The sequence below is a fragment of the Mustela nivalis genome, assembly GCF_964662115.1.
Source record: "Mustela nivalis genome assembly, chromosome: 3".
NCBI lineage: Eukaryota > Metazoa > Chordata > Mammalia > Carnivora > Mustelidae > Mustela > Mustela nivalis.
In genome coordinates, this window is record NC_139022.1 from 138,537,544 (window position 1) to 138,556,761 (window position 19,218).

Genomic DNA, 19,218 nt, shown 5'->3' on the forward strand with positions numbered 1-19,218 from the left:
AAGTTGTCAAATTTATATGCATCGTATTGCTCATAGTAATCTCTTACTATTGTTTTAAATATCCTCTGTGTCTGTGGTCATATTCCTTCTTAATTTCTTGATATTGGTAGTTTGTCTATTCTCTTTTTCTTTGTCAGTCTTGCTTAAGGTTTACCAACTTTATTAATCCTTTCCAAAAATCAACTTTTGGTTTTATTGATGTTTTTCTCAATTTGTCCATTTTCAATCTCATTGATTCCTGTTATGTTTATTTCCTTCTCCTGGATCCTTTATATTCCATTAACTCTTCTTTTTATGATTTCTTACACCAGGAGCTTATATTACTGATTTGAGACCTTTCTCCTTTTCTTACAGAAGCATTTGGTGCTACGAATTTCTCCCTAAGCACTGTATTTCTGCATCCCACAGATTGATGTGTTGTATTTTCACTTTTGTTCAGTTAAAAATATGTTCTAGTTTCCCCTGAGACTTCCTCTTTGGCTCATTGAACAATTACAAGTGTCTGGAGATTGGTAGTTCTCTTTCTGTGACTGATTTCTAGTTTGATTTCATTGTGGTCAGAGAACAGAGTTTGTATGTTGCTCCTTTTATAATTTGTTAAGGCTTGTTTTATGACTCAGGATATGACCTATCTTGTGAATGCTTATTCTGCTACTGTAGGTTGTAGTTCATAAAGTGGTTAAATCAGGATATGGACAGTGCTCAGTTCTTCGATATTCTACTGATTTTATGCCGCCTTTTTCTATTGAATGCTAAAGAGTGTTGAAATTCCTCACTATAATTGTGTATATTTGTCTATTTCTCCTTTCAGTTCTGTTAGTTTTTACTTCATGGATCTCAAAGTTCCTTTGTTAGGAATATAAGCATTTAGGATTGTCATGTTTTCTTAGAGAACTGACCTCTTGATCATTATGTAATGCCAGTGTCTTCATCCCTGATGTTATTCCTTATTCTTAAGTGCACTTCATCTGAAATGAATACAGCCACTACTGCTTTCCTCTGATTCATGTTGCTTGTTCTATCTTTTTACTTGTGATCTACATGTGACATCTATGTAAAGGGAATTTCTTGTAAGTAGCACATAGCTGGGTGTTTTTTAATTTTTTTTATTTTCATTTTTATTTATTTATTTATTTGACAGAGAGATCACAAGTAGGCAGAGAGGCAGGCAGAGAGAGAAGGAAAAGCAGACTTGCCGCTGAGCAGACAGCACAAAGTGGGGCTCCATCCCAGGACCCTGGGATCCTGACTGGAGCTGAAGGCAGAGGCTTTAACACACTGAGCCACCCAGGCACCCCGCTGGGTGTTTTTTTAAAGATCCAGTCTGACAATCTCTGTCTTTTCTTTAGCATGTTTAGACCATTTAGTTTGTGTTCGTACTGCTATGGTTGGATGTAGGTCTGTCGTTTTTATGCTCTACATTCCTGTCCCTGCTTTCTTTTGGAGTATTTGAACATTTTTTAGTATTCCATTTTTAACTTGTCTCTGGTATTTTTTACTATAGCTCTTTTTTTGTGTGATTGCTCTAAGAATTACAAAATAGTTAAGAGTCTACTTAGAATTCACATTCTGCTGCTTCCAGAGGGATGTAGAAAGCCTACCATCAAGACGCCTGGATGGCTCAGTTGGTTGTATATCTCCCTTTGGCTCAGGTCATGATCCTGGGTTTGGGGATCGAGCCCCACATCAGGCTCCCTGCTCAGTGGGGAGTCTGCTTCAGAGAAAAGAAAAGAAAGAAAAAGAAGAAAGAAAAGAAAGCCTGCTATCCCCTAGATCCCTATCCTCTCTCCTTTTTGTTGTACCGATCTTAGGTGTGGCCTCCACATACATTGACTGCCCCATCAGACAGCGTTACACTGTTTATAACGTTGATTTACCATTAATCATATTTTAAAGAGCATGAGGGGAGAAAAAGGAGAAGGGTAGTTTATTATATTACCCAGGCATTCACCAGTTCTATTGTTCTTCTTATACTCTTGAAGTTCGAAAGTTGCCTTTGGTATCATTTTTTTTTTATCTGAAGAATTTCTTTAAGCAGTTCTTTTAGAAGGTCTGCAGATGAGAAATTATCTTAGTGTTTCTTCTTCTGAGAATGTTTCACCTTCGTTCCTGAGGACATTTTCACTGGCTATGGGATTCTAGATTTACAGTTCTTTTATTTTGGCAGTTTTTATTCCCTATTTATGTTCTTATTCTCACCAGTCTCCAAGGTTTCTAATAAGAAATTCACAGTTATTCAAACTGTTGTTTCCTCTAAGTAATGCATTGTTTTTGTCTGGGTCTGTTCTATATTTTTTCTTTGTCATTAGTTTTCAAAAATAATGTGTCTGGGGTTGCCTGGGTGGCTCAGTTGATAAGCATCTGCCTTTGGCTCAGATCATGATCCCAGGATTCTGGGATTGAGTCCTGCATTGGGCTCCCTGCTCAGGGCAGAGCCTGTTTCTCCCTCTCCCTCTGCCTGCCTCTCTCCCTGCTTGTGCCCTCTCACTCTCTCTGACAAATAAATAAGTAAAGTATTAAAAAAAAAAAAAAAAGATGTGTTTGGGTGTGGATTTCCCTGGGCTTTCCCTGTTTGGGGTTCAGTAGGTGTCTCTAGTCTGTAGGTTTATATTTTGCAAGATTTGGGAAGCATTCAACCATTCTCTCTTCAAATACAGTTTCTGTACCACACTCTTTCTCTTCTCTTTCTGAGACTTTGATACACAAATGTTAGATGTTTTTGGATTGTTTTATATGTCCCTGAGGATTTGCTCATTTTTTCCCAATTGGTTTTCTCTCAGTTGTTTAAACTGGATAATCTCTGTTGATCCATAGTCATGTTTACTGCCTCTTTATCCGTGTCATCTCTATTCTGCTATTGAGCCCACCCAGTGAGTTGTTGTTGTTTTTTTAAATTAATTACATTTTTTAGTTCTAAACTTTCCTTTTGGTTCTTTTTAATAGCTTTTATATATCTGCTAGGGCTTTCTATTTTTCCATTCTCTTCAAGAGTGCTCACCCTTACTTCATGAGACATTTTTGTATGAGCTGTCTTATAGTCTATGTCAATAATTCCAACATCTGTAGCATCCCAGTGTTGGCATCTGCTGAATGTCTTTCTCAGGCAAGTTGAGATTTTCCTGCTTCTTTGTATGCTGAGCCATTTTGGATTTTTATGCTGAGCCATTTGGATTTGCATGCTGAGTAATTATAAATGATATCCTGAAATATTTGAAAACACGAGATTCTGAGTCTTGTTTAAAACTCTTGGTTTCACACTACTTCAGATTCTGGTCTTCTTGCCACATCCCCCTGCCACCATTTACTGTTCAGAGTCTGCAAATAGCTATTCCATCCATTCTACTGGGTTTTATAACTACATTGAGTAGACAAACTGTATGGAGTGTACATCCTCCAGCTTACCTGGAATCAGAAATTGTCTTGATCGGCAAATGAAAAGATTTGGCCCATATTGGAAAAAATTCAGCCTGTCATTTTTATATAGCTGATCTCTTGAGTTTTGGACAGCTCTATCACATTTATGTGACTGAACGTTGTTTTCTCTCTGTCAGGGCCCACTGAGACACAGGCCCACTACCTGGGCCTTTGGTCATATGACACTTTTTTTTTTCCTGTCCTCTCTGTCCTACTTCTCATCCCACCCATTGATTGGTCACTTCTCCCATTGTCTTCTTTCGGTTGAGACAACATTGGAATTTTCCACAAGGGACTCTGTAGAGGAGGTGGGATAAGAAATATAACGACACTGATTTGGGGGAATAGTAGCAAATCTGCACAGCACTACCCAGTCTGGAGAGCCCTTGTGTGTCCTTTCCTCACGTCATCCTTGGGTCATCCCTTAGAACAACTCATGTCACAGTTGACGCAGTGGAACCTTTTTTTTTTTTTTTAAGATTTTATTTATTTATTTGGCAGAGAAGGACAGAGAGAGAGGGAACACAAGGAAGGGTAGCAGGAGAGGGAGAAGCAGGCTCTCCACCAAGCAGGGAGCCCAATGTGAGGCTCAATCCCAGGACCCTGGGATCAGGACTTGAGCAGAAGGAGGACCTTGGGAGAAGGAGAAGAGAAGGGAGTTGGGGGAAATCGGAGGGAGAGACAAATGAACCATGAGAGACTGTGGACTCTGAGAAATAAACTGAGGGTTTTGGAAGGGAGGGGGTGGGGGGTTGGGTGAGCCTGGTGGTGGGTATTAAGGAGGGCACGGATTGCATGGAGCACTGGGTGTGGTGCATAAACAATGAGTCTTGGAACACTGAAAAAATGAAATGAAATAAAATAAAATAAAATAAAATAAAATAAAATAAAGAAGGCAGACGCTTAACGACTCTGCCACCCAGATGCCTGCAGTAGAACGTTTTAATATCTGAGGTGATCCTCTCAAGGTTCCTCGGTGGTGGAAGAAGCAGAACGACAACAAAGTAGATTTCCTGGCTCCAGAGCAAATGTACTTACTGCAGTTCTCTGCCCTGGTTTGAGAAATAATGATTTAATGGTTTCCAAGTTTGGGTAACCCAGCTTGCAAAACATCGGCCCTGTGCACAGTCATGGCCAGCGAGTCAGATGAGCAAGCTTGCCGCAGGGTCTTTGGGTCTCAGCCTCTGAGAGTGCAGCGTGGGTGCGTCCCGCAATCTGGTAGGGCTCACAGCTCCTCCCAAGATATCATCTGTCTCCATTTCCATGAGCTTTCATTAAATCTCTACTATATTTCTGGCACAGCTGCACGCCCAGCAAATGAAAGATGAGTAAGACCATCCCCAGCCCCCTGGCCCCTGTGGGCCCCAGCTGATCACCCAGGTTCTCTGGGCCTCATGGGGCCTGCCAGAAGGCTTTAGGGTAAAGTGCCTGGGTGTCTGAGCTCACAGAGGTCTCCTTTCCCTAACAGTCCTCCGGGCCTCGCATGAGCAGGAGAAGGAAGGCCTTACCCACTCCTTTCAGGAGGCCAAGGCGACCCTGCAGGTGAGAGGGAACTCGTGGCCATCTCTGCGGGGGAGGGGAGGACCTGCGGGAAAGCCGCCTGGCCTCTACTTAGGGGTGAGGGACAGAGGTGAGTGTCTTCTGTGTATCCAGCCCCTCAATGTGGTGACTGAGCTATTAGCTCCAGAGAACTTGGTATGAGATCAGGGTTGGCCTATTTCTCTGAGAACTGCGCTTGGAGGATCTTGGCGACCTCATGGGCCAGGTACCATGGTGCAACCGGGCTGGCAGGTGAATACACGGGGAGCTTCGGAAGCACGAAGGAAGGCATCTGAGTCAATTTACCAGGTCAGGGCCTTCCCAGAGGGATGAAACCTTAGCTGGAACCTGAAGGATGGGTTGGAATTCTTCTGATGAAGAAGGGTAAGAGGAATGCCCTAGGTAGAAAGAAAAAAAAAAAAAAACCCCAGTGTGCTTAAAGACATAGAGAAGAGGGGGAAATGTGATTACCTGTAGAACTGAAAAAAGTCCAAGATCCCCCTGGGATGAAGAGTATGAGTAACCAGGGAACTAAGGCTGGTGAGGAGGCAAAGGCCAGGTGGTGGGGCTCATGAGCCATATGAAAGGTGTGCTCTATTGTGAAGGTATCGGGTAAGGTTAGGATGTGGGAAGCTCTTGGAAGGGGAATGTAGGAGGCAAGAATATACTTGGCAATGGGAGGACGGAGAGGGAAGACTGAGGAAGTGCAGAGTCCAGCTTGGGCGGGCTTTCAATGTCGAGCTAACACCACCAGCCTGGAACACCCGGACATGGTCCCCAAGTGCACTGGGAGTCCTTAAAGGCTTTATGAGCAGAGATGGGGCTGGTATGTTTCAGGAAGCGGTTGAAGCAAATCAAGCCTGCGTTGGTGGGTAGGGCAGGGTGAAGATTCATGGAAGAACCCAAACCGTGCCCTCTCTGGGATGAAAAGTCCACCTCCAGCCTTTATGAACCAGCCTTTGGCCATCTCCCTCCCACTCCCTTCTCCAGGAGACCATCGATGGACTGTCCTCACAGCTGGAGGTCTTCCAGGCCAAGATGAAGAGGGTAGAAGAGTCCATTTTGAGCCGAGACTATAAGAAACACATCCAGGCAGGTGGCAGTTAAGCTGGCAGCTCTTCCTTCTCGAATCTCCAGGGAGGTCAGGGTCTGGGCACTGGGAAAATCTGAGTCCTCTTCAAGGCCAGGGCTAGACCTGACACTCTTACTTTCACAAGGACCTGGAAGAAAGAGGGTCCCCGCATCACTGAGGGGAAAAGTAAGGCTGAGAGAGAAGCATGGGGGGTCGTGACGTGCTTGGGCTCTGGATTCAGAAGGAACTAGGTGCAAAGAGGGAACCTAGCCCTTAGCGCGAGCAACTTAACTGCTCTGAACTACAGTTCCTCATCTAAGGTGGGAATGGGGCTTGCGGCTGAGGGTATTATTAGGCTGGAAGGAAATGGAGCATGTTAAGCACTTACCGTGAGCCCCAAGGAAAGGAGGTGACTGGGGAGAGGCAGACAGTGATTTGGAGGCAGAATGGGAGAGTAGTAGGTAGCCCGTACCCCTCTCTCCCTGCCTGCTGGTCTGATGAGATGATTTTGCATCCATGTCTAGGATTATGGGAGCCCCAGCCAGTTCTGGGAGCAGGAGCTGGAGAGTTTACACTTTGTCATCGAGATGAAGAACGAGCGTATTCATGAGCTGGACAAGCGGCTGATCCTCATGGAAACAGTGGTCTGTGCCTGGCAGCTGGGGGGCGACGCAGCCTCAGGCTTGGCCTTTCTGAGCGTTTTCTTTGTAAAGGGTGTGGAGGGAAGGCCCTTTGAGGAGGTTCCCGCATAAGCCATACCATCGTGGACCTGCCACCCACGCCAGCCCTGGAGACAGCTGAGGCTGGTCTGCAGCCGGTCTGGGTCAAGGATGGGCCCCTTCTCATATGGGCCCTGGGCTTTTCTGGGCTATTCCTGCTGCTCTAACTTGGGTGACCCCAGGGGTACCCTGGCTAATTGGGAGAGGCTGGCAGGTGTTACGTGCCAGGTAGGGGGTGGGGAAGAAGGCAAGATTGAACCATCAGACAGAAAGGAGGCCAGAATCATCAAGGACAGGCCTGGGGAGTGATGGGCATTGAGCACACTGATGGCTTTGTCTCCAGGAGAAGGGAGGCCTCAGGAACCTAGGGCGGCATCCAGAGGGAGATTATGTTACTCCAGAAGAAATCTCCCTACTCGTGGGTGCCGCACAACCTGTATTCTAATCAGACCATCTCAGACGCTCCCTGTGAATTTTGTTCAACCATTTTTGTGCACTACCCTAACAGACACATGTAATTTTATTTATATAGATTATATCCTGACTTCGGAGAACCAAAAATATCCCTTCCCTTATGCACTGATGGAGACGTTAGATGGGAGGAGCTATATTTTTTTTGCTACGTCTCACGTGGCAAAATTAAAAACTGGCAGCTCTGTGTTCACTCCTCGAGTGTGCTTTTTAAAGTAATCTTACTGCTTCACAAAATGTAACATCGAGCCCAGACTGAGTCAGTGTTTTCAGTGACCACAGATAAGAGGGAGGTGATGGCATCCGTTGTGCCATGTGAGGTCAGTGGCTTTCTGAGTGCCATCTGATTTGTTACAGAAAGAAAAAAATCTGATGTTGGAGGAAAAAATCTCCACCCTGCAGCAGGAGAACGAGGACCTCCATGTCCGGGCCCGCAACCAGCTGGTTCTTTCAAGGTAGCTGCCCCCTGCCCCCGTCTCCCCTTGCCACCATTTGGTCACCATCTCCGGTTGGAAGGGTCTTGGAGAATCTGGGAAATGGACCGACAGGCAGGCCCAGGCCTTTCTGGGGAATGTGGCTCCCTCTTTCCTTGACAGTCAAGAATCCCAGCAGACCAGCTCTGTCCAGGAACCTCGGTCTGATTGATTGATATCTGTCCCCATCCTGGCTGAGTCGTCTCCACTCCAAAGCCCAATACAGGAAGAGAGGACAGGAAATGTCTAGCTGGGGTGATGAGTATAGACGAATGAAGGAACCCATTCTAAAGGCTTGGTAAATGAGAGCCACAATCATGTGTCAGACATCATTCATTGAATTGTTTACGTATTATCTCACCTAAGCCTCCTAATTACTCTAAGAGCCTGTCCACCTGTTATCACTCCCCTTTTACAGATGAGGAAACTGAAACTTGGCAGGAGTCAAGGACTTGTTCAGGGTTACACAGCTAAGTGGTGGGGCAGATCCGAACCCAGAGCTGTCTACCTGTGAGGGCCACTCTGCTCTGTCAAGGGATCCAATGACCTCTTCCGTCCAGGGGGACGACAGGGTGGTGGGGGTCCTGATGCGGGCAGGCGGCCCCTCTGTGGAAGGCCCCCTAGAGGAATGGGCTGGTTGGTGCAGCCGCTGCCAGGCTGTTTCCCATTGGCAACAGGGGCCTCTGTCTGCACCCACAGACAGCTCTCGGAGGACCTGCTTCTCGCCCGCGAGGCCCTGGAGAAGGAGTCCCAGTTGCGACAACAGCTCCAGCAGGAGAAGGAGGAGCTGCTGTACCGGGTTCTCGGGACGGACGCCTCCCCTGCCTTCCCCCTGGCCTCTGTCACCCCCACGGAGGTCTCCTTCCTCGCCAGCTAGGGCCCGGGGCCTGGGCCCTCCATGACGCCTGTGGTCATGGCTCCCTCTTGAGGACTTACTGAAGAAGACAGCAGGAGCCTCTCGTCTTGTCCCAGGAAGGGCGGAGGGCAGGAGTGAGGTGGGAGCCTGGGTGTGTGCCCTGAGGCCTGGGGGCCTGGGCCATGCAGGATCACCCATGGGGTGATGGAAGGCCCCAGATGCGCCTTCCCTGAGTTGGCCCCCGGGAACAAGCAAAAGGAGTCCTTCCGTCCCTCCCTATTCTCTCTGTTCAAATCAGGGAAGTCCTGACCTTTTTCCAGGGGAAGTGCTGCTGAGGTCATCTGACAAAGAGACAAGCCCCCTGGTCCTGACTTGGTAGCTTTCCCCAGATGTTCTCGCCTCTGCTCAGACCCTCCCTTAGCCTCAGTTTACCTGTCCTCTAAAACAGGCAGGGGACCTGAACGAATGATACTTGAGTCTCTGCAATGTCCCATTCTAGGTTTGTTTGAAGGTCAGACAGGGGGCTGGGGACAGGGGACTTTGAAGTGGGCCAGACCCTGGGAATCAACAGGGAAAGGTAGGCAGCTGGAAAGGGGGTTGCTGGAGGCCCCTCGGGCTGGCGGTGCCAGGGCCCGAACCAGCCAAAGCAGGGGCTAGACATGACCTGGGGTAAGCCACTGCTTCTGGTCCCAGAGTCTGGTCAGCCCAGGGGATAAGCCAGAGATCCTCCTCTCTGACCAGGCAAGGCTCACTCCCTCAGCCCTCCGGGTCTCTCTGTCTCAGGGCCACCTCGTGGGTCTGGAGACACCTAGCTGCCAGAGCTAGAACCTCATCCCTAGAGAGATGAGGAAACCACACTGGGAGTGGAGCCCACAAAGCCAGGACCAGGACCTCGGCTGTCATCCCGCTTTTAGCTCGCTGTGCTTGTTTTTCTCCTCAGGCTCTGGAAAAATCAGACGTGTGACTTACCCTCTCCTCCTTCCTCTACCTGCCCCCCTGCCCCCACTGCCGACTTCTGGTTTCTCTCTTCCTCCTGCTCCCTACCTTTACTCCTTCTACCACGCCTGATGCCAGATGCCAGGACCCCAGAGCCTGGCCCTCAGCTTCCCCATCAGTGCAGAGGGGTGGCTGGAGAAACCAGCCTTGGCAGGCCTGTGCAGCCCAGACTGTCTGTGGATTTAATATTCTTCTCAGGAAGCTTCAGGTCAGCTGGACACTGTACAGAGAACCTCTCCCCCTGCACAGAGCATTTTAATTCAATGCTCTCACATACACTCCCTCCTATCAGCTACCTAAGATTCTCGAAGCCAGTTCTCATCCCTCTTCAGCAGCAGAGCAAACTGAGAATCACAGGAGCCGGAGGACCTTCCCTGAGATTCCCCGGCTCCAGCCCCAGATCCCAGACCAGCAAGTAAGAAAGGCTAGTCCAGTAGGACTGAAGTTAGCTCCATCAACCCAGACCTGGTCTTCAGCCATTTCTTGTTCTGGAATTCAGATGTGACTCTCTTTCTTCATTTCTCCCCTAGTAGGGCTAAGGGAGCGCTGAGCTGCTTCTCTGGCTGTGGGCAAACAGGTTATATATCTGGGAGCCTTGGGAACAGCTCTCGAGTGAAGTACACATGTACTTCATGCATCTTTCCCCAAAGTTTGTCTGGGATACGCTAATTCGTTGCACATTAATAGGCATGACCAAGGAAAGAATTGATAGCCAAGTAATCTGAGAAACTCTAGATTCCATCAAGTTAAACAGATCTGCAAAGTGCAGGACTTCTCAGAACCCTTAATGCACTAATGTGAACTGCAAATTTCCAAGAAGGAAGCAGAGTATCCAGCATTTTCTAAACTCCTTTGACCATCGTCCTACCCCAACCTAAGCACTTCAGGCTGCAGAATGCACTTTAGAAAGCATCGTTTTAATTGAGAAGGGCTAGGCTGGAAAAGCGGCAAGTTGTGGGGAGCAGGGCTTCCCTCCTGTAGCCTTATGGCAGAGGCAAGGAGATGAACTGTGGTCACGCGCTCACCCTGGGAAGACAAGCCGTGGAAACCATGGCATTGTGTTTATTTGGCCCCTGTGTTTTCCTGAGAGAGGAGGGGACTCCTCACTGAGGAACCAGGGTCCATTGAATGATATGTCCTGGGCCTGAGTGACTTGTACCCCACTGGCCCTAGCTCTGCCCAGCCTTGGAGTGGGGGCTGATGTTGGAGGGAAGGCTGGCCGTCAGAACAGCTCAGGGCTTGGAGGGAGGCTGTGAGGTTGATGGAAGGCGTGGAAATAGTGATATGCGGGAAGAGTATAAGTGTGAGTGCGAAGGTTCTTTTTGCACTCTTTTGGGAGTAACAACTCCTTGGCATCAAAAATACCAAGGTTCACATGGTTACCTACTCCTGTTTGGGCCCACTGCTCCACACCGGCACGCCTGCAGCTAGGGGGGAGCTAGGAAGGAGCAGGGGAGACGTGAGGGCTTCTGGTCACACGGATACAGATGGTGGCAGTCCCCGTGCCCTAAAGGTTGTTGGGCTGGCAGGTGTAGATGCCAGGGTGCCCAGCCCAGGGCCTCTTCCACATACAGGGTGCTGCCTGCTTCCTGCTGCACCCGGCTTTCTCGGTGAACAACACTGGCCTACTCCCTGATGTCGGGGAGTCAGCCCAACTGCCGGGACAAAAAAAATAACTGTTCATCAGCCAGCCCAGGTGTCCAGCTCAGGCACCAGCCTGCAAGTGAGAAACGTGTGTTCCTTCAGGGGCAGGGACAGGGATCATCCAATCCACACACGCAGATCAGAGCACCTGAAAGGAAAGGTTCTTTGTGGCAAATGTGAGCTTCTCAAGTCCCTGGGGACAAGCTAGGGTCTCCTCTCCAACTGAAGGAGATGCAGGAAGTAGCTTGGCGGGGAGCAGCAACCCCCTCATCCCCCGGTAAGGCACTCTGGTTTTGTGTGGTTGTTAATGGGTGCTACCTCCCCAAGGGGGAAGGGTTCTATTATGAAAATTGTTTGGGAAACACGGAGTCAAGCAATATTAAATTGGAGAGACTCAGACCTCTGAGTCTGTCACATGTGCGTGTGAGTTGTGAGTCTCCAAGGTAAGAGGAAAAAAAATACCTTTGTGGGGGGTTTGAGGCTGGACTTTTTGGTATCCAAGGAACATATCTGGGGAAGGACTAGTACAGCAAAGCCATGTCTCCCAACCATCTGTGCTTTCTTTTCCCCTGTTGGGTCTCAGTTTCCATTTTGGACAAGTGGAAGAATGACCCCCCACTCTTTCCCTCCTAAGGCCTCTGGAGAGCTCACCTTCACCGTGTCTTTGTTGGTCCAGCCCTCCCTCCAAGGCTCAGGTTGAATTTCATCTCTTCTAAGAAGCCCTTTTTTTTTTTTTTTAAGATTTTATTTATTTATTTGACAGAGATCACAAGTAGGCAGAGAGGCAGGCAGAGAGAGAGAGAGAGAGAGAGAGGAGGAAGCAGGCTCCCTGCAGAGCAGAGAGCCCAATGCGGGACTCGATCCCAGGACCCTGGGATCATGACCTGAGCCGAGGCAGAGGCTTTAACCCACTGAGCCACCCAGGCGCCCCTCTTCTAAGAAGCCCTTTTAAGGATTCTTGAAGTTGTCAGTGCTGGTTGATCTACTGTGTGACCCAGATGTTCGAGGGTTATGGGGGTACGGTCTTTGAGAGGAAGGAACATCACTGCCACCTGTCCAACAACATCTTAGGAAGGTCTGACCCATGGCAGGTGCCCAGGGAACAGTTACTAAAGGATTTCATCCATCTCTTATTACACACACAGAGCATAAGGCCCGAGCACTTGCCCCAGCCCCATGTTCATGCCGTTTGGGCCAGTCTGATCTCAGCTTCAATGTCACCTCAGAGAAGACTCCCTGACCACTCTGTTTTAAGAAGCTCTTAGGACGTTGCCTTGATGTATCCTTGATACATCAGGGATGTTTAGTCTTCTCTCCATGATCATGGTCATTTCCCACTTCTTCCTCCCCAGGTAGACTGTATGCTTGCAGACAACAGAAGCCAGAGCTCTTTGTGCCTCATCCTTGTGGTCTCTGCACGAACTACAGTGTCTGGATTATGGTGGCTGCTCAGTAATTATTATTGGATAAATGAACAAAGGAACACATTATACATTTTATACAATAAATTAAACAAGGACACTGAGGCCCAAGGTCACTCAGAGTAGCAGTCCAGCAGTGGTTCCACTTGGACATGATCACTCCCGACCCTCACTCTCATGCTCTTGGCCAATGCACCATCACCACAGACACACATCTGCAGCCTTTTCTTCCCCTCTGCCCTGGATATTCCCCCAGACAAAGACCACAGCAATTTCCAGCTCACCCAGAGACATACAGGTCACACTGAAGTTCTCTCCCCATTGGACTGATGTTGCTGAAACTTGGTCGGTGGTGTGGGGGAGGAAGATGGATGTGCTATGGAGAAGATGGGAGAGAAATGGGGACAAACCTGTTGAACTGATTGTTGGAATGACTGAATGAAATGAATGAGTAGAATGGTTGTGTTCATAGAGGACGAATGGTTGGGTTGGTTGAATTGATAGATGATGGGTAGCTGATGGAACAGGTCATCTGATGGAGAATGGGTGAATAGGGTGATGGATTTGAAGGAAGGCGGATAATGGAATGGTGTGGCATGACTGAGAATGAGTGGATAGACAGCCTTCCGGATGCAAGTTTTTTCAATAGCTGATTGGCTTGCTGGCTGGACAAGACAGTTGACTACATGGGTGTGTTGTTGAAAGTTGGTTGGTTGTTTAGAGTTCCAAAATCCAAAGAACCCAAATCTGAGGTCCCTAAAGGAGGCATTTCTCCCATATCCTCCCTTGCCCTGCCCACCCAGGCCCTAGGCCCATGCACAGTTGGTGTAGATCAGCATCTACTTAGTAGAGATTTGTCTCAAGCCACTGAGGCAGCCAAGCAGAAAAGGGAGCCAGCCGAGGAAGCTAGGGGCCAGTGGATGGTGAAGCCCTTCTCCACATTGAAGGAGATGTCAGTCCCATTCCATCCACTGGGACTTCCTCCAGTGGGAACTGCTGAGGCAGTGTCCCCTGGGCCAGAGGGTTGGTCACCTAGAAGGGAAGCAGGACTGGCAGATGGCTGCACAATTGTACCAGCTCATAATAATCCTCGGAGGGGAGGGGGATAAAGAGGTGCTCTGGGTCTGGGAAGAAAAGAGGGGGGAAGAAGAATGAGCTTGACCTAGACAAGTTGTTTAATGGGGCTCCATGACCCACCAGCATGAAGTCCCTCAGGGCAGGCCAGAATCGCCTCAAAAGGCCGGCCAGCCCTTTCCTCTACTCACCCCCCTGGGGAGCCGGCCTCAGGGCTGGCAGATAGGGCCTGCCATGCCCCTAGGCCCTAACCCTAGGTTGGGTTTTCAGGCTTCAGCCCCAGAGGCCTGGCCCTCAAGCTCTCCAGATTGGGGACCCCTGAGCCACACCCCAGGACTCTGGCTGCCACCCAGAAGGAATTCACACCCTTTGGAGCTGCGCAAAACCCTAAGAGTGGGAGAAGCTGGCATGCCCCGCTGAGGCCACCCACACATTTGGTGCCCCCCCCAGACACAAAGCTGGAGCCTGATGCCCCGTCTCACCACTGTCCTCCACTCAGCCCCCTGGGGAGCCCGCCTCAGTGCCAGCCCATTGGTCCTGCCATGCCCCTAGCCTCGAATTCTAACTCTAGGTTGGGTTTTCTGGCTTCCATCCCCAGAGACCTGGCACCCAAGCCCTCCAGATTGGAGACCACTGAGCCACACCCCAGGACTCCACCTGCCACCCAGGAGAAATCCATGCCGTTTGGAGCTACACAAAACCCTCAGAGTGGGAGAAAACTGCATGACACCCTCCCCCGAGGCATCCCCCACCTTCAGCGCCCCACCGGGCCACAAACACGGAGGCTGACAGTTGAACCCCCTCCCTCCACACTGCCCCCAGAAATCTCCCCTGGGCGGGGGCCCTCAAATAAGCCACAGGGACCCAGCCTGTGTTACCGGATGTTTGCAAAGGGCACCTAGTGAGAAAGCGCTCTAGACCGCGGGCACCAGCACGGCCGGAATCTCTGCCCAACGCTGGCCAGTTTTTCATGGGCTTTCTGCCCAAATCGATGTTGGTTTAGGCTTAGGGTTAGAGCTTAGGGACTTGGCAGGCCCGATTTGCCAGCGCTGAGGAGGAATCCCCAGGGGGCTGAGTTGAGGGCATGCGTCTGGCCGCACAACAGAATCTGGGTTTGTAGTGGGGATGCGAGGGGTGACCACTGATTGTGTATGTGGCTTTAGGGGACCATGCAGGTTTCTCCCTTCCAGGGGGAGTTCAGGCCAGTTCCCAAGAGTTTCTGCCCAAATCGATATCATTTTGAGCAGAAAGCCCGTGAGAATTAGCCGGTGTGGGGCAGTGATTGGGCCCATGTTGGCGCCCACAGTTAGAGCACTTTCTCGCTAGGTTGTGTTGTGGGCATCAGGGAACACGGGCCAGGCCCATGCAGCCCCCCTGAGGGCCCCTGCACAGGGGAGCTTTCTGGGGGCAGAGTTGAGGGAGGGGCTCCGACTGACAGTCAGCTTCCATGTTTGCAGCCCGGTGGGGCGCTGAAGGTGGGGTGCCCTCAATGGGAGCATGCAGGTTTCTCCTGATCTGAGGGTTTGGCGCAGCTCCGGGTGGCACAGGTTCCTCCTCAGTGGTAGGCGGGGTTCTGGGTGTGGCTCAATCTGGTCCCTAGACCAGAAGTTCTGAGGTCCCCAATCTGGAGGGCTTGGGGGCCAGGTGTCTGGGGACAGAATCTTGAAAACCCAGGCTAGGTTTAGGATTAGGGCCTAGGGCCTTGGCAGGCCACATCTGCCAGTGGTGATGCTGGATTACTGGGGGGCTGAGTCGAGGACAGTGATCAGGCGGCATGTCAGGTTTTGTGTCCAGGGGGACCACCGGATGTGGGCTGGCCCCAGTGAGGCATGCGGTTTCTCCCACTCTGAGGGTTTTGCGCAGTTTGGAATGGCACAGTTTCCTCCTGGGTGGCAGGCAGAGTCCTGGCGTGCAGCTCAGGGGTCCCCAATCTAGAGGGCTTGGCGGACAGGTCTCTGGGATGGAAGCATGAAAACCCAACCTAGGGTTTGGGTTAGGGCCTAGGGGCAGGGCGGGTCTGATCTGCCCGCGCTGAGGAGGGCTCCCCAGGGGGCTGAGTTGGGACAGGCATCAGGAAGCAGGTCAGGCTGTAAGTTTGTGGCCAGGGAGGGCCGTCAACGGTAAGGGTGGCCTCAGGGAGACATATGGGTTTGTTCCATTCTGAGAATTCTGCGCAGCTCCAAACGTCACGGTTTCCTCCCAGGTGGCAGGTGGAGTCCTGGAGTGTGGCTCAGACGTCCCCAATCTGGAGGAACAGTGCCAGTGTGGCTTTAGACCTGCGGAGACATTGGGAGCTGCTTTAGGAGTCTTTGGAAGACCGGGCAGTGCCGGTTCACGCCACTGGAGGGAGCGGTGAGCTGTGGTGCGAGAGTCCCTGGAAGGCATGGTAATGCCGCTTGCCACCACTGGAGGCAGTGGCGAGCTGAAGTGGGATACACGGGAAGAGGGGTCAGGGCAGCCTATTGGCTGAGTAAGAGACCCTAAAAGGTGAGGCTCTGCCGCTTGTTTTTACAGGAGGGAGTGGTGAGCTGTATAGTCTCTGTTTCTCCAGGCTCAGGAGTGGTGGTAACAATCCCTGGAGCTGGACCCTCACTCAGCATTGTGCCCCGATTTCCCAGGTTTGCTGGTAATGTGCTGTCAGGATGGTTCAGGAGGGTCCTCCCGGTGGGGGTCTGGAGCTGGAAGGAAACCAAACCCAGCTCATGTTGCATTTGGAACTGAAGAGTTGAGTGTTTGTTTGGAAGAGTATATTTGCTTCTCCAAAAAGGACAAAGGCATTCGTCAGCTTTAGAAGGAAGTTAATTACCACTTGAGAAACAAGCATGTGTCTCTCCTTCTCCGAGGAATCAGAGCAGGTGAGCGGGCTGTCGGCGGGCGGTGCCTGCTTAGCCCCGCCTGACAACCCTTCTTCACTCTGGCTCCAGGAGACCTAAGTTTGGAAATCAGCAACAGAGTCAGTCATGCAGCTTGCCCCAGGACCTCCGCGTTCAGGGAAAACAGCAGGCCCATTAGGCGCAATGTCACATCCGTGCCAGGATGGGAGGTAAAAGTTCTCTTTCACCCCAAACCTACTGGGCTCCCCAAGCCTCCTCTGGTCTCCAGTGGCGCCACAAAGTCACACTGAAGCACATGTCAGCCAGTCTAGAGTGGGGGCCAGAGTTCCCAAGTTTCCCTGCAGGGAGCCCGTGGCAGGAGATTCCATTTTCCCTGTTCATTTCTGGCTTACAAAGGTATGTGGAACATCTCTCTCCTAGGCAGTCCCTTGGATTCAAAAGGGAACATGATATGGACTCGGGTGTGTTTTGAACATACATGTGTTCCTTCATCTAACAGTGTTTATTTCACTGGGCCTAGGCTGTGGTGGAATGGCCAGCATCTGGAGTGAGGTGGCTGTTTGTGGTCAGAGAGAGACTTGGAAGATGGCTTCTCCTTTGTCAAAGGTGATGTATCCTAATGGATTCGTCTTTTCATCCAAAGAGTTCCAATGAAGGCAGAGAGAAATTCAAAATGACTTCAAGGAGCCTTGGATATATGTATATATATATTTATTTATTTATTTATAATCTCCCACATCTTCTGAATGGAATAGGAGCCAGCTTCTACAAGAATGAAATCTTAACCATCTGCAAGATGTGGATGGATCTAGAATGGATTAAGCTCAGCAAAGTCGGTAGGATAAGACCAATATCCTACGACTTGACTCCTTTGGAATTTCAGAAAGAAAACAGATGAACAGACTGAGGGGAGATGGATAGGCCACTGAGGAAACAGACTCAACCTTAGAGCACAAACCGAGGGTTGCTAGAGGGGCTCCCCCAAGGGCCTCCACGCAGGGGAGCTTTCCAGGGGCAGAGCTGAGGGAGAGGGTCCAGCTGAGCGTCGGCCTGTGTGTTTGTGGCCTGGTGCAGCATCGAAGTTGGGGGTGGCCTCAGGTGGGGCATGCAGTTTCTCCCACTCTGAGGGCTTTGTGCAGCTCCTAACAGCAGTTTCCGCCTGGGTGGCAGGCGGTGTCCTGGGTTTTAGCTGAGGGATCCCCAATCTGGAGGGCTTGGGGGCCAGGTCTCTGGGGATGGGAGCCTGAAAACCCAACCTATGGATAGGGTTAGGGCCCGGGAGCATGGCAGGCCCAATCTGCCAGCACTGAGGCGGGCCCGTGGGGGTCGGAGTCAAGGATGGAGGTCAGGTGGTGTGTCAGGCTCCAGGTATCATGGCCAGGGGGGTGGGGGCGGAGGCGGGGGTGGCCTCCGGGAGGTATGGAGGTTTCTCCCAGTCTGAGTATTCTGCACAGCTCGGAATAGCACAGTTTCCTCCAGGATGGCAGGTGGAATCCTAGGGTGTGACTCCGGGGTCCACAATCTTGTGGGCTTGGGGGACACATCCCAGGAGGCCTGCCACCCAGGAGGAAACTGTGCCCAGGGAGCTTTCTTCTGTGGGAGCCCTCAGGGAGAGGCCTCCTGGGATGTGGCTCAGGGGTCCCCAATATGTCCCTGGGGACAGAAGCCTGAAAACCCAATTTAGGGTTAGGGCCTAGGGGCATAGAAGACCCGATCTGCTGGCACTGAGTCAGGATCCTGGGGTTGGGAGGGCTAAGTCAAAGATGGCGGTCAGGTGGCATGTCAGATTTGGGGATTTGTGGCCAGGGAGGCTGCTGGAGGTGGCGGTGGCCTCAGGTAGGCATGAGGGTTTCTCCTGGTCTGAGGGTTCTGTGTAGCTCCGAACAGCATGGATTCTTCCAGGGAGGGAAGGCAGAATCGTAGGGTATGGCTCTGGGGTCCCCAGTCTGGAGGGCTTGGGTCACAGGCCCCTGGGCATGGAAGCCTGAAAACCCAACCAAGGGTTAGGCCAAGGGCCAAGGGCATGGCAGGCCCCATCCGCCAGTGCCAGGGTGGGCACCCCAGGGGGCTGAGTAGCGGGAAGTATTGGCCTTGTGTGCGCCTGGCTCCTAGAGGGCTTTCTTGCAGGGTTCAGGCCGGGACCACCTGGAATCCCAGGCCAGTCCCAGGCGGCGGCACTGCATGCCCGAGCCCCCGATGCAAGTATACCAGCTCTTTCCTGCCAATTCTCACAAGCTTTCTGCCCAAATCAATGTTGATTGGCTGGCATTGGGCGGAGATTTGTGCCACGCTGGCACCTGCGGTCTAGAGGGCTTTCTCGCTAGGTGCATGTCATGGCCATCGGGGAACACCGGCCAGTCTCATGCGACTCCCCCAAGGGTCCCCGCACAGGGGAGCTTTCCTGCAGCAGAGTCAAGGGATGGGAGCTGGCTGAGTGTCAGCCTCCCTGTTTGCAGCCTGCTGGGGCACCAAAGGGAGGGTTGGCCTCAGCAGGGGCATGCAGGTTTCTCCTGCTCTGAGGGTTTTGCACGGCTCCGAGTGGCATGATTTCCTCCTGGGTGGCAGGCGGAGTCCTAGGGTGTGGCTCAGGGGTCCCCAATCTGAAGGGCTTGGGGGACAGGCCCCTGCAGGTTAGGTAGTGAAGGTGGCCAGAGTGAATAGAAGTTTGGTTACATTGTGTCAAGTCTGTTGATTGGGCAAATAAG

The 19,218-nt window shown here is 51.0% G+C and overlaps 1 protein-coding gene and 1 pseudogene across 4 annotated transcripts in view; one reads left to right on the forward strand and one right to left on the reverse strand.

The window, feature by feature from the left end:
* Nucleotides 1-11,600, forward strand: part of CCDC69 (coiled-coil domain containing 69) — a 37,314-nt gene extending 25,714 nt beyond the window's left edge. The window contains exons 5-10 of one of the 3 annotated variants that reach the window (XM_082726228.1): nt 4,883-4,956; nt 5,944-6,045; nt 6,550-6,669; nt 7,573-7,670; nt 8,388-11,177; nt 11,287-11,600. In XM_082726228.1, the coding sequence (XP_082582354.1) occupies nt 4,883-4,956; nt 5,944-6,045; nt 6,550-6,669; nt 7,573-7,670; nt 8,388-8,565 (572 nt within the window). In that variant the 3' untranslated portion in view covers nt 8,566-11,177; nt 11,287-11,600. Of the gene's footprint in view, nt 1-4,882; nt 4,957-5,943; nt 6,046-6,549; nt 6,670-7,572; nt 7,671-8,106; nt 11,186-11,286 lie in introns of all 3 variants that reach the window. The other 2 variants (XM_082726230.1, XM_082726229.1) reach the window with 2 other exon arrangements.
* On the reverse strand, nt 8,871-16,145 carry LOC309860955 (platelet-derived growth factor receptor-like protein; annotated as a pseudogene). Its single transcript has 3 exons — nt 13,426-16,145; nt 12,802-12,981; nt 8,871-11,165 (listed from the first exon to the last, which is right to left on the reverse strand). The product of its transcript is annotated as a platelet-derived growth factor receptor-like protein (transcript).
* Nucleotides 16,146-19,218: the final 3,073 nt, after the last annotated feature.